Source organism: Oryctolagus cuniculus, chromosome 1 (assembly GCF_051225735.1).
Source record: "Oryctolagus cuniculus isolate XC-2025 breed Fujian yellow rabbit chromosome 1, ASM5122573v1, whole genome shotgun sequence".
In the NCBI taxonomy this organism is placed as follows: Eukaryota; Metazoa; Chordata; class Mammalia; order Lagomorpha; family Leporidae; genus Oryctolagus; species Oryctolagus cuniculus.
The window spans coordinates 48,179,839-48,193,106 of NC_142867.1; the positions used below are offsets into that span (position 1 = coordinate 48,179,839).

The 13,268-nt window shown below is 49.1% G+C and overlaps 1 protein-coding gene and 1 pseudogene across 2 annotated transcripts; one reads left to right on the forward strand and one right to left on the reverse strand.

Moving 5' to 3' along the window:
- The first annotated feature begins 789 nt into the window (after nucleotides 1-789).
- On the forward strand, nucleotides 790-6,259 carry LOC100342244 (serum amyloid A-4 protein). Of its 2 annotated transcripts, XM_002721361.6 has the most exons (4): nucleotides 790-867; nucleotides 1,643-1,737; nucleotides 5,157-5,295; nucleotides 5,716-6,259. In XM_002721361.6, exons 1-4 carry the CDS (start codon nucleotides 857-859, stop codon nucleotides 5,876-5,878), a joined length of 408 nt encoding a protein of 135 aa, XP_002721407.2. In that variant the 5' UTR covers nucleotides 790-856; the 3' UTR covers nucleotides 5,879-6,259. The 2 variants fall into 2 exon arrangements, with proteins under 2 accessions (XP_002721407.2, XP_008273343.1); XM_008275121.5 differs by lacking the exon at nucleotides 1,643-1,737.
- Nucleotides 6,260-11,242: 4,983 nt separating this feature from the next.
- Nucleotides 11,243-11,730, reverse strand: LOC149128381 (transcription elongation factor SPT4-A-like; annotated as a pseudogene).
- Between the last annotated feature and the right edge of the window lie 1,538 nt (nucleotides 11,731-13,268).

Below are 13,268 nucleotides of genomic sequence, written 5' to 3' on the forward strand. Positions count from 1 at the left end.
ATCTGCTCTCTGCTATGGCCTGGGAAAGCAGTAGAAGATGGCCCAAGTCCTTGGGCTCCTGCACCCGCGTGGGAGACCTGGAAGAAACTCCTGGCTCCTGACTTCGGATCAGCGCAGCTCCAGCCATTGTGGCCATCTTGGGAGTGAACCAGTGGATGGAAGACCTTTCTGCCTCTACCTCTCTCTGTAACTCTGTCTTTCAAATAAATAGAATAAATCTTAACGAAAAAGAAGATAACAAGATGGGGAAAATGGCAGTTAGGAAAAACTGCCAGAAAACCAACACGTGGATGACCCAGTTTAGAAATTACTTGTTGATAAGGAAACACTATTACCCAATATGCTAAATTTTTTCTCTCTCTCTCTCTCTTTTTTTTTTTTTTTTTGACAGGCAGAGTGGACAGTGAGAGAGAGAGACAGAGAGAAAGGTCTTCCTTTGCCGTTGGTTCACCCTCCAATGGCTGCCACGGCTGGTGCACCACACTGATCCGATGGCAGGAGCCAGGTGCCTATTCTGGTCTCCCATGGGGTGCAGGGCCCAAGCACTTGGGCCATCCTCCACTGCACTCCCTGGCCACAGCAGAGAGCTGGCCTGGAAGAGGGGCAACCAGGACAGAATCTGGCGCCCTGACCGGGACTAGAACCTGGTGTGCCAGCGCCGCTAGGTGGAGGAGTAGCCTAGTGAGCCGCGGCGGCGGCCAAATTTTTGTTTACTGGGAAAAAATTGAGCAAGAAGGACTTTGCCAGGAGAGGGTGCTGGATTTAAAGCCCCTCTCCCCATCTCTGCCCGATGCCAGTAAGCTCCTAGCGGCTGCCCTGTGATGAGCGGGTGCCAGCACTTCTGCTCCAGCTGGAGATGCGCAGCAGGTGAGCCTCTCCCAGGGAGCACTTTCTCCCGTTCCACTCTGCAGAGCCTTAACTCACTTGAGTGCTGAATTCCAGGGGAGGAGAAGTTGTCATTTCTACTTCTTCATGGGATCAGTGCTGACCAGAGTAGAACTCAAGAAATGCTTATTGTTTGACTTTAGTCTACTTAACTGGGCATACATTGGCCACGGACCAATAACACTAGAGACACGGGGCTGAGAATTAAGGGTTTACACTAAAATAAAAAAAGGATTTATTTATTTATTTATTTAAAAGGCATAATAACACAGAGAGGGAGAGATTTTCCATCCACTGGTTCACTCCCCAAACAGCTACAATGGCTGGGATTGGGACAGACTGAAGCCAGGAGCTGGGAGCTTCTTCTGGGTCTTCCACACAGGTGCAGGGGCCCAAGCACTTGGGCCATCTTCCGCTGCTTTCCCAGGCCATAAGAAGGGAGCTGGATTGGAAGTGGAGCAACTGAGACTCCAACCAGCACCCATACAGGATGTTGGCATCACAGGCGGCAGCTTTACCCGCTGCATCACAGTGCCAACTCCCAAAGCAGATTTAAGATCTCTTTCTCTCTGATTCTCCCTCTCTCTGTCATTCTGCCTTTCACATAAATAAACATAATTCTTTAAAAAGCTCCACGCATTTTGATCTTCTCATATACAAGAATGGAAAAGGGGATCCAGCTGTCTTTGAAATTCAAGACTTCCAAACAGATGCACATTTTGACGGTGACTCTCTGTTCCTCTTTCTCTCACGTCAGCACAATGAGGCTTGTCACAGGCATTGTGCTGTGCTCCTTGGTCGTGGGAGTCAGCGGTGAAGGCTGGTTTTCATTCTTTAAGGAGGCTATACAAGGTAAGAAGGCTGGAGCCTCAGAGCTTCATCCAGCTGTCCTCAAGATGCCCTCTGAGCAAAGGACACACACTTGCTGGATGTGTGTGTTCCTCAAAGGCACTGTGAATGGGCTGGTGCGGAAGGGTGGTTCCCCGTATCTGGTTCCCTGCCAGGTTGCTCTGACTCAGCACCTTCTCCTGGAATCTCCAGACCAAAGGCGAAAAGTGCTGTGGACCCAGCATGGACTGCTGGCACAGCGTGCAGAGAGATCAGGAATTCCGGGGGGCAAGTTCCCACCGTCGAGTTTACAGTCTTAGAATGTAGCCGTGCACTCTGCCCACCCAGCCTCGGGCTCTACTCCAGGGAGGGAGTGTGCCTGGAGAGAGTAGATGAATGCCTGTGCCGAGAAGCCCCGCCCTTTAACTCAGCACAGGGCCAATGGCTTTTAGGCAGTGCTCATGGAAATTAAGCCCTAACTCCCATCCTTGCAGTGAAAAGAGCAAATTCCCACGCATCAGCCACTCAAAAGCTGCAATGGGACCAGGAAACTGACTTCCGCATTTCCTCATGGGCAATGAAGCTTTTAAAATGGCCAGTTTTTAAAATGGCAAAATCATGTTAGTTTTTGGAATATTTTGAGCATCATGAGCTATTAATTTTGTCATTTAGTTTCCATAGTTTTCAAGTTGCTGCCTGGGTTGCCAACATCCTATATTGGAGTGCTGGTTCAAGTTCAAGTTCTTCTGCTTTCAATCAACTTCCTACTAATGCATTCTGGGAGCAGCAGAAGATGGTTCATGTGCTTGGGTCCCTGCCACTCATGTGGGAGATTTGGATTGAACTTTGGGCCCCTGGCTTTGACCTGGCCCAAGCTCAGCCATTGTGCACATTTGGGGAGTAAAGCAGCAGATAGAAAATTTCTCTCTGTGTCACTTGCTCTTGCTCTCACTCTGCATTTCAAAGTAAAAGAAAATAAACTTTTTTAAAAAGGATTTATTTATTTATTTATTTATTTGAGAGGCAGAAGGAGAGAGAGACAGAGGTTTTCCATCCGCTGGTTCACTCCCTAAATGGCTGCAATGGCTGGAGCTGGGCTGATCCAAAGCTGGGTTCCAGGAGCTTCTTCAGGGTCTCCCACGCAGGTGCAGGGGCCCAAGGACTTGGGCCATCTTCTACTGCTTTCCCAGGCCATAGCAGAGAGCTGGATCAGAAGAGGAGCAGGCGGGACTCCAGCTGGCACCCATATGGGATGCTGGCACTGCAGGCGGCCGCTTTACCCGCTAAGCCACAGCACTGGGCCTGAAAATAAACATTTTTTTTTTAATTTAAAAATCAGTGTTGTCAGTCTCTAAAATTTCTGTCATTCTCTTGGGTGTGTAGTGACATCTCATTGCTATGACACCCTCCATAAATAGGAAAAGGAATCCAACCTACATCAAGTGCTGTAATATGCTAGCATTTTATGTATATTATTTTATTTTGTCATATCCTCTACCAGAGGGGTAAGTACGATTATCCCCATTGAAAGAGAAGGAAGCTGAAGCTTAATTGGCAGGAAAGAGTTAAATGTCTCCATTCACGCCCTTTAGGTAAGTCTGCTCATTCAGATCCTCTGGAGCCCTCTCAGGCACTGCACCTCACCCCTATTGCCTATTGCAGCCGATTTCCTGTGCCGTGTGTACCTGTGCCTTTCAGATTCATTCAAGTCACAGTTGCCTTCACTCAGCTGGGAAGGATCTGTCTGGATCTCCCATCTGTAGGCTCATTATCAATCCTAACATCCATTACACAACTGTCCACCTCTTCTTTATATACAGCATGCACAGACCCATACAGGAGGGCCGACACATGGCCTTGGGCACCACAGCTGTCAATCAGTGCGATCTAAATGGATTCCCTGAAAAGCATCTGCAAGGTGTCCGGCGCGTAACAAATCTTCCCAGGCAGACGAATCAATTAATTCACGGGCTTTTATTGGGGTTCCGCTCCCGGGCGAGGTTTCACGGCCCCAACAGAGCAACAGAGCGGGGGCCGGGGAAATCGCGCGTCAGAGATTGGGAGAGCTCCTTTTATAGATTCAGGGCATGGGGGTTAAAGGTTGAGGCGGGTCTGATCCTCATTGGTTGACCTTTAGGCACCCGCAGGGACCTTGACAAGGACTTTTCTTCCCCGCAAGTACAGGTAGGGACTTCCCATTCCGGGAAGTATAGGCCTTCCCTCCATGCGGATCCCAAAGCTACCAGCGTCTTTTTGTACGGGTGCCCAGGGAAGCCATCCAAAGGAAGGGATGATGATCCCCTGCATGATTCCAAAGGATGACTTTTTAAAAAAAAGATTTATTTATTTATTTATTTGAAAGGCAGAGTTAGAGAGAGGCAGAGAGAGACAGAGGTCTTCCATCTGCTGGTTCACTCCCCAAATGACTGCAACTGCTGGAGATGGGCTGATCTGAAGCCAGGAGCCAGGAGCTTCTTCCAGGTCTCCCATGCAGGTGCAGGGGCCCAAGGACTTGAACCATCTTCCACTGCTTTCCCAGGCCATAGCAGAGAGTTGGATTGGAAGTAGAGCAGCTGAGACTTGAATCGGCATCCATGTGGGACGCTGGCACTGCAGGCAGTGGCTTTACCCGCTGCGCCAAAGCACCGGCTCCTCAAAGGATGACTTTATCAAGAGTCAAAATCTGGAAATCGTGCCGGCGCCGTGGCTCACTAGGCTAATCCTCCGCCTTGCGGCGCCGGCACACCAGGTTCTAGTCCCGGTCAGGGCGCCGGATTCTGTCCTGGTTGCCCCTCTTCCAGGCCAGCTCTCTGCTATGGCCCGGGAGTGCAGTGGAGGATGGCCCAAGTCCTTGGGCCCTGCACCCCATGGGAGACCAGGAAAAGCACCTGGCTCCTGGCTTCGGATCAGCGCGATGCGCCGGCCACCATTGGAGGGTGAACCAACAGCAAAAGGAAGACCTTTCTCTCTGTCTCTCTCTCTCTCACTGTCCACTCTGCCTGTCAAAAAAAAAAAAAATTAAAAAAAATCTGGAAATCAGGGGTCAGCGCCATGGCACAGTGGACTAAGCCTCTGTCTGCGGTACCAGCATACCATAAGGGTGTTGGTTCGAGTCCTGGCTGCTCCAACTCGGACCCAGCTCCCTGCTAATGGCCTGGGAAAGCAGTAGAGGATGGCTCAAGTGCTTGGGCCCCTGCACCTGTGTGGGAGGCCTGGAAGAAGCTCCTGGCTCCTGACTTTGGATTGGCCCAGCTCTGGCCGTTGCGGCCATTTGGGGAGTGAACCAACAGATGGAAGACCTCTCTCTGTGACTCTGCCTCTCAAACAAGTAAAATAAATAAAATAAATAAATAAATAAATAAATAAAACCCTGGAAATCACTGGAATGTTTTTCATCCTTCCGCTTCTCCAGTTTCCTTTTTGTCCGTTTCTTTCCTTCCCAGGGGCTGGGGATTTGTTCAAATCCTACTGGGACATGCGAGAAGCCAATTATCAACGTTCAGACAGATACTTCTACGCGCGGGGAAACTATGAGGCTGCGCAGAGAGGTCCTGGGGGTGTTTGGGCTGCGAAAGTGATCAGGTAAGGCAGCTTCCTGCGGATGCCGGGCAGGGAGGGGCTGGCCGAGCTGGTCTGCCTCTCGCCGCTCCTGCCTGTGGCTCCTCTTCCTGCCCACACTCTTCGCGCCTGGGTGGCTCGGAACAAGACTAGGGTTGGTGAGAACGGGCCTCCTCGCACCCCAAAACTGAAAGTGAAAAGCTGGGTGGGGGAGCCAGGCTCAGGGTTGGGGTGAGGGTGGGGTGGGGTGGGGGTTGTCTCAAAAGTGCCTTGTTGCAGGAGGTAGAAAGAATGCACCGATTTAGGTCTTTGCCCCAAAGGGTAGAACTGACTTTGCCCACTTTCTCTTAGTCCTTTCTTGGATGGGAGGGGAGGAGGGAGTTGGGAGGTGGAGCTGGCTCAGGTGAGTCAGGAGATAAATCCGCTGTCTCCCTTGAATTCCAGCAATGCCCGGGGATATCTTGAGGACCTCTTCAACCGGTATTATTTCGGAAGCAGCAATCACAGATTGGAGGACTCGCAGTCTAACCGGAAAGCTGAGGATTGGGGCCGGAGTGGCAAAAACCCAGATCACTTTAGACCTTCTGACCTGCCTGAGAAGTACTGAGTTTCCTGCTCCCTCTGCCCTCAAGGTGTAGACATTCATCTATGTGTGTGAGAAGGGCCTGGGGCACAGCGGGTAAAGCTGCCACCTTCGATGCCGGCATCCCATATGGGCGTCAGTATGAGTCCTGGTTGCTCCACTTCCGATCCAGCTCCCTGCTGATGGCCTGGGAAAGCAGAGAACATCCAAGTGTTTGGGCCCCTGTACCCATGTGGGAGACCCGGATGAAGTGCCTGGCTTTGGCATGGCCCAGCCCTGGTCGTTGCAGACTTGGGGAGTGACCCAGAGGATGGAATAAACTCTCTCTCTCTCTCTCTTTCTCTTTCTCTTTCTCTCTCTCTAGCTCCGTCTTTCAAATAAATAAATAAATAAATATAAAACAAATATGGCTGTCACCACAAGTTTATGTACAGATGCAGCTGCACTGGCCCTTGGGGTCCTTTGGCCAGCTCTAACAAAAAAGAAAAGGGCCGAAGGGAAAAGACAGAAGTTCCTGCAGGAAGCAGTGTGGCAGTCTCAGCAGCCCAGCATTCACACCTCAAAGTGCTGTCCATGCCCCAGTCGCTGTGTAGGTGGTCCTAGTGTCCCACCCTCTGGAGCCACCCCAGTCTCAAAACATCGAGTAATGAAACCTTGGGAGGATTTTCACACCCAGGAAAGTGTGGGGAAATTAGGCACACGTGGCAATTCAAAGATGGCGCCCAAAGGAAGTAAGGTGGGCAGTACCCAATGTCGTTTACCACCAAAGCTGATTGGCCGCGCAGCATCAGGGGAGGTGATGACAACTGATGACGAGTGTACAGACATATGGCTGGTCCTGTAAAAAGTCGCCCTGTAAAATGACCTTTTAAGTAATTGGTTGGTCCTTAAGCCCTGCCCCAGTAATCATGTGGTCTTGTGCTTTAAAAGGCTTTGCCATGTGCCAATAAACGGAGTTTTTGCTTGCTCGACTTGACTCCCCACTGCGTCTGATTGTCTCCGGGATCGGGAGGCTGGGGAACGGGTGAGCGAGCGGCGCACTTACCTTTCTTCGGACCCAGTCCATCCTCGTTTGGGTGGACTAAGACCCAGCAGGAAAGCTTCTGTTCAGAAGAGCTAGAGGAGCAAAACGGTGGAAGGGGATCCTGTGCCCATATAAACCCCGGTCTAACATAAGCCAGGCACACACTTTCTCTCTCTCAGACTCACCCAAAGAGCCGCCTGTCTGGCTTGTTGGATGTGATGTGCCCCTGGGGTGCATTAATTTCTCCTCCAGGCTCTTGCCTCACCAGAGACCAGCATTCTAAGTACAACTGTGTGTAAGGTGCACAAAGTGATGAAATTCATTCAAAATGTGAGCAAATGAACACACACACACACACACACACACACACGAGCATGGGTTGCCCACACAGAGGAATATCCACTGTAAGTGGCCGTGAGCCAGAAGATTGTCTGAATGGAGGAGAGGTGGGGAAAGGGAGAGATAAAGGACAGGGCACCTCTAGCCATGGTCTATGGTAGGACAGGGAGAGAGAGAGAGGAGAAAGACCCCCCTAGTTGTTGGCCTTCTTTATGAGGAAGGAGGCGGTGTCTCTCCAGGTGTGAAAACACCTGGAAATTAATGACGCCACCACAAGTCCCACTTGGAGTTTAAATTCCATATTTTCATGGACCCCTCTTAGGTCCCTGATGAAGTAGAAAGCATCCTGGGGAAGGGGGCGTTTTTAGAAAAAGATTTGAAAAGCAGAGTTAGAGAAATAGAGAGATAGAGAGGGGTATCTTCAACACATGGATTCACTTCTCAGTGACTGCAATGGCTGGCGCTGGGCCAGGCGGAAGCCAGGAGCTTCCTCCAGGTTTCCCACATGGGTGCAGGGGCCCAAGTACTTGGACTATCTTCTGCTGTTTTCACAGGCACATTAGCAATGAGCTGGATTAGAAGTGGAGCAGCCAGGGCTTGAACCAGCACCCATATGGGATGCTGGCATAGAAGGTGGTGGCTTAACCTGCTATGCCATGACACCAGCCAAAAGGGGGCATTTTGATTGACAAGTAGGAGGATAGAATTACATATGGGGGTTTGCAGTGACTTGCAGATCTTAAGTAACGACCTGCCTATCCCACATCAGATGTACTACCTCATTAACTTTGCTATCTTGCTTACCACTACCCTCTGTCTTGTCTGCAATGCTTTTCTTTTTTTTTTCTCTCTCTCTCTTTTTTAGAAAGCTTTTATTTAATAAATATAAATTTCATAGGTGCAACGTTTGGATTATAGCAGTTCTTCCCCCCATACCTGCCCTCCTACCCCCAAACCATCCCACCTCCTGCTCCCTCTCCCATTCCATTCTTCATTAAGATTCATTTTTAATTGTCTTTATATACAGAAGATCAACTCTATGCTAAGTAAAGATTTCAACAGTTTGCACCCACACAGACACACAAAGTATAAAGTACTGTTTGAAGACAAGTTTTATTGTTAATTCTCATACTACAACTCATTAATTACAGAAGTCCAGGAGCTGGTGCTGCGGCGTAGCGGGTAAAGCCGCCACCTGCAGTGGCAGCATCCCATATAGGCGCCGGTTTGAGTCCCGGCCACTCCACTTCTGATCCAGCTTTCTGCTACAGCCTGGGAAAGCAGTAGAAGATGGCCCAAGTCCTTGGGCCCCTGCACCTGTGTGGGAGACCTGGAAGAAGCTCATGGCTCCTGGCTTCAGATCAGCGCAGCTCCAGCAATTGTGGCTAATTGGGGAGTGAACTAGCAAATTGAAGGCCTCTCTCTCTCTCTCTCTCTCTGCCTCTCCTTCTCTCTGTGTGTAACTCTTTCCAATATATAAATAAATCTTCAAAAAAAAAAAAAAAAGGACAGAGGTCCTACATGTGGACAAGTGCACAGTGACTCCTGTTGTTGATTGAACAATTGACACTCTTATGAAATGCTTTTCTTACAGCAAGACAAGGCCCTCTATTCCAGCCATCTCAGCTAACCAGGGACTCAAGCTATGAGGCACACCTGCCCTCCCACAACTGAGCTTGGTGTCCCTGGAAGTGCTACTGCCCAGTCGGTTGCATCCTGTCCACTTTCTGTGTCCAAGTCTTGTCCCCAGCTGCCTCTTCCCAGAGGTACATTGTGCTGGGAAGCCTGATCCCAGGAGTCCTGTGTTAGAACCTGTCACCTTGAACTCCAGCTTATTTCTAACCCAGCACCAGCACCTGTCCCTGACACGATTTGTAACTAGACTCTGTTCATTTCACCTAAGGAGTTCCTCTCATGTTAGCTGCCCTTACCTTTAACCTTGTTGTCTTTCAGTTCAAATAGAACTCTACGTCCTGTTCTACAGGGGAGGTGAGCCACGTAGATGGACACTTGCAACCCAATTTAATAAAAGCCTCACCAGAAGCACACACTAGCGGCAATACAAGCTCTGCTGGAGCGTAGGAAGCCAGTGAATAGCAACGGTAATAGCTGCCATTAAAAACATAGCTGGGGGAGGGAGAGACAGTGGGGAGAAGTGAATGTCATTATGTTCTTAAAACTGTATCTACAAACTATATCAAAGTTGCTAAAACTATTTAAAAATTAAAATTTAAAAAATAACAAAAATAATAAAAACACAGCAGATGTCAGACTGTGCTCCAGAAAGCATTTGAATCACGCTGCGCCAATCCGAAGCCAGGAGCCCACTCCAGCCTGGTCTCTGTCCCCACTGCTACTGCAAAAAACTCTTGTCGCCATTGACCTCCATGTTGCCCAAAAAAAACCCTGACACATTTCTCTTCTTACATCATTAGGTCTCAGAGCTACATGCGATGCACAGCTGTCCTCCTCCTGCTGATAGATTCCGTATCTCCTTAGTCAGCTCTAGAGTAACCTCACACCTGCCCAGTTACTCTCGGGCTAGCACACCAGCCATAACCACTTCTGTCTCTCCCCTGCTTCAAATCTTTCAGCAAGAACTCCTGTTTACCCCAGAAGAACATCCACATCCTCATCTTGGCCTTCACAGCCCAGCGTGAGCTGCCCCTGGCTGCCTTTCAGCACTCACACTGTCACTCTGACCACTAAACCAAGCTCTTATTTGCCACAGGGCCTTTGCATGTGACATTCACGCTGCCCGGAACACTCTCCTGGGTGGTTTTCACATGTGTGTCTGGCTCTTAGCTTGAGGGTCTATCCTAAAATTCCTCTTTTTTTGAGAGAGAGAGGCCTTCCCTGGTTGACCTACCATGGATATTCTTTACTTCTTACTAATTTTCAGTATGTGGGATTATTTCATCATTTTTTAACTTTTATAAACTTACAGAATTATCACATTGCTTCAATTCTAATGGCAGCAACCCTGAGGGAAATGGGCAGGGATAACCCTTCCAGCTTTACAGACAGAGAACAAGAAACAGGGAGTTCAACACAGGACACTGGCAGGATTTCTGTGAAACTTTACGTAACTGAGAATTTCGGGTGAATGTCTTATTCTAAAACAAATGATTCCCTTTGGCCAATAATGTGAAACTACTTAAAGTCCCTCAATAGGGCACAGGAGGAAAGAAAAAGGCCCACCTTCCACAGAGGCACAACCACAACAGACCAAGAGGTCTGAGGGTCTCAGGGGAACATGAAGTGTGGGTAAGTGGCACTGGCCTAAGATGTAGCAAGAACAGTAAAAACCAGACAAGGAAGGGAAAAAAATTAAAACTATGGGCAAGGGGCAGAGGGCACCAAGAAGCCTCAGGAGGTCTTCAAGGGGCACACATAGGCCAGTGTAGAGGACACAGACACAGCCACTGGACACTGGGACTGCGGGCCGAGGGGTCACCTAACCTCGGGTCAGCAGACCTTCCTGTGACACCCATGGAAACACACAGGATAGACTGTGACCCCAGAGACTCAGAGACAGCCAGCAGGGAGCAGAAGGGCCTCTGCTGCTCTGGACAGGCCCTTACAGGGCAAGCTCTCACCATGCCTAGAGAAACAGAGAAGGAGGCAAGACGTGTCTCACGGTCTTAAGAAATGTCTAAGGGTTTGCATTCGTTCGTATTCGGCCCAGATGCCAAAAAACCAGCATCCTACTCTCCCCTCCATTCAGTCTCCGGGGCTCCACCAACCCAAACCCTTCCCAACCCCGCAGTGGTCCACAGACTGTGAAAAGGCCCAGGGACATGAGGCACAGCTCTCAAGAGTCTGCTGAGGGGCTAGTAATGTGGTGTAAAGTGGCCGCCTGCAGCGCCGGCATCGTATATGGGCGCTGGTTCAAGTCCCGGCTGCTCCACTTCTGATCCAGCTCTCTGCTATGGCCTGGGAAAGCAGTGGAAGATGGCCCAAGTCCTTGGACCCCTGCACCCACATGGGAGACCTGGAAGAAGCTCCTGGCCCCTGGTTTCGGATCAGTGCAGCTCCGGCCGTTGCTGAGTCTCAGAGTCGGAGAGTGGGAATATTTGAAGTTCCGCCCATTTACTTCCACAAAAGAAAATAAGCAGAGACAGGAGGTGGAGAGCTAAGGTGCCGGCTGCCCTGCATCTTGCAGTCTTTATAACCGTGTCTCTGGATGTGTAGGCTGCTCCTCGGCTTTTCAGCTCCCGCACGATTCCTGTGGCAGGTGACCAGTGGCTGACACCGCATCCATACCTGGCTTAAAGTTGCTGACTCGTGGCCACTTGGAGACCCAACTGTCTTCTGGATGCATCATGGCAATAGTTCCATGAAAGGAAGAGCAGGTGCAGTCATATGCTGCCCCTCGGTTACCCCTCATCTGTAGGTATGCATCACCATGGTCACAACTGCCGTATTCAATCTGGTCTATAGTCTTGACCAGCGAACCCAGCAATCAAGCCCGTGGATGCCACAGGTCCTACAATACAGTCTCCAGAGCCATCTGCTCTGATCTGTTTTAATACATGAGTTTATTCTTTTTTGTTTGTTTGGATTTGCTTTTGGTCCACCTTCCTCCTTACATTATAAACTAGATGACCCAAGTGACCATTTTTGTTTTGTTTGCTCCTAAATACCCAGTACTAAATGCCTGACAACTAATGGATCCCAACAAATGCTATCAATTGATTGAATGGATGGAGGAATAATTGAAGGGTGGGCACTGTGGCATAGTGGGCTAGGCCTCTGTCTGCAGTGCCGGCGTCCCATATGGGCGCTGGTTTGTGTCCCAGCTGCCCCTCTTCTGATCCAGCTCTCTGCTTAAGGCCTGGGAAAGCAGTAGATGATGGCCCAAGTGCTTCAGCTCTGCACCCACATGGGAGACCTGGAAGAAGCTCCTTGCTCCTGATTGGGTCAGCACCAGCTGTTGCAGCCATTTGGGGAGTGAATCAGCCTTTGAAAGATCTCTCTTTCTCTCTCTCGCTCTTGCTCTCTCTTTCTGCCTGTAACTCTGCCTCTCAAATAAATAAATAAATCTTTTTATTAAAAAGAAAGAATATTTGAATTAATCTACTAACAAAAAAAGGTTTCCTTCTCAATATAGACAGGTCTAGTTTTGAGGAAAAGGAAGGACGTGAGATACTAAAGAAAAACGGAGAGGTGTAACAGGTGCACTGAAGCCTAGCGGAAGCAAGAGGAGGAGGGATTACGCCCATCACTGATGGGCTCTCCTCCAAAGGAGTAGAAACATCTCTTCCTCTGGGAAGGGAAGGAAGGCAAAGAGAATGGAGCCAGAGGAGGTAGAACATTTGGGGTGTAGGATAAGAGAACTGAGGGAGTTGTGCCTGCCACTCTTGTACATTACTGCTCCCAGGATACATCACATTCCACTGGATTTGCCCACTGTAGGGCGTGTAGGTAAGAGATCAAAGGGTGAAAATCACATCTACCCTACTGTGTGTCATCATTGTGTCAAGGTAGCTACTACAGCTCCTGGCACAGAGAAGATACTTAGTCGACGTGTGCTGAAACGAGTGAACAAAACAGGAGAAGGGTATTCTTCAGAAGTCCATGGGCCCGAGAGGAAGGTTTTGGAGTTGTAGAAAGTACAGATTTTTGGTGCAGGTTTTGTTCTGCAGAATGTGGTAATGAGTCACTTTGAAATTACTATGTGAATCTATATCAAAATCTATACTAACATAGCAGCCAAAATGACAAAATTTCACTTTCGCATAGAAACTATCCTATTTTTTTGAAATGCTTTGTGCACTCTCATAGAAATGAAAATTGTGAACTCCTGATATAAATAAACCATTAGTCATAATGGTATCTGATGAGAAGCCTTGGGAGAAAGTAAGAAATATTGAATTTCAAAAGTTTTGTACTGACTACCGTGGAGACAGCAGACTATAAGACACATAAGGCTTAGTCCATTTTCTGTTGCTGTAACTTAATACCACAGACCGGGTGATTTATAAAGAGAGGTTTATGTAGGTTACTCTGTAGGCTGGAAAATCCAAGAGTCTGGTGCTGGTATTTGGT

Bases quoted from the DNA above. Each gene is read 5' to 3' on its own strand.
- LOC100342244 (XM_002721361.6), top strand. The intron at 1,738-5,156 runs GTAAGAAGGCTG...TTTCCTTCCCAG, and splicing joins CTTTAAGGAGGCTATACAAG to GGGCTGGGGATTTGTTCAAA. The intron at 5,296-5,715 runs GTAAGGCAGCTT...CTTGAATTCCAG, and splicing joins TGGGCTGCGAAAGTGATCAG to CAATGCCCGGGGATATCTTG.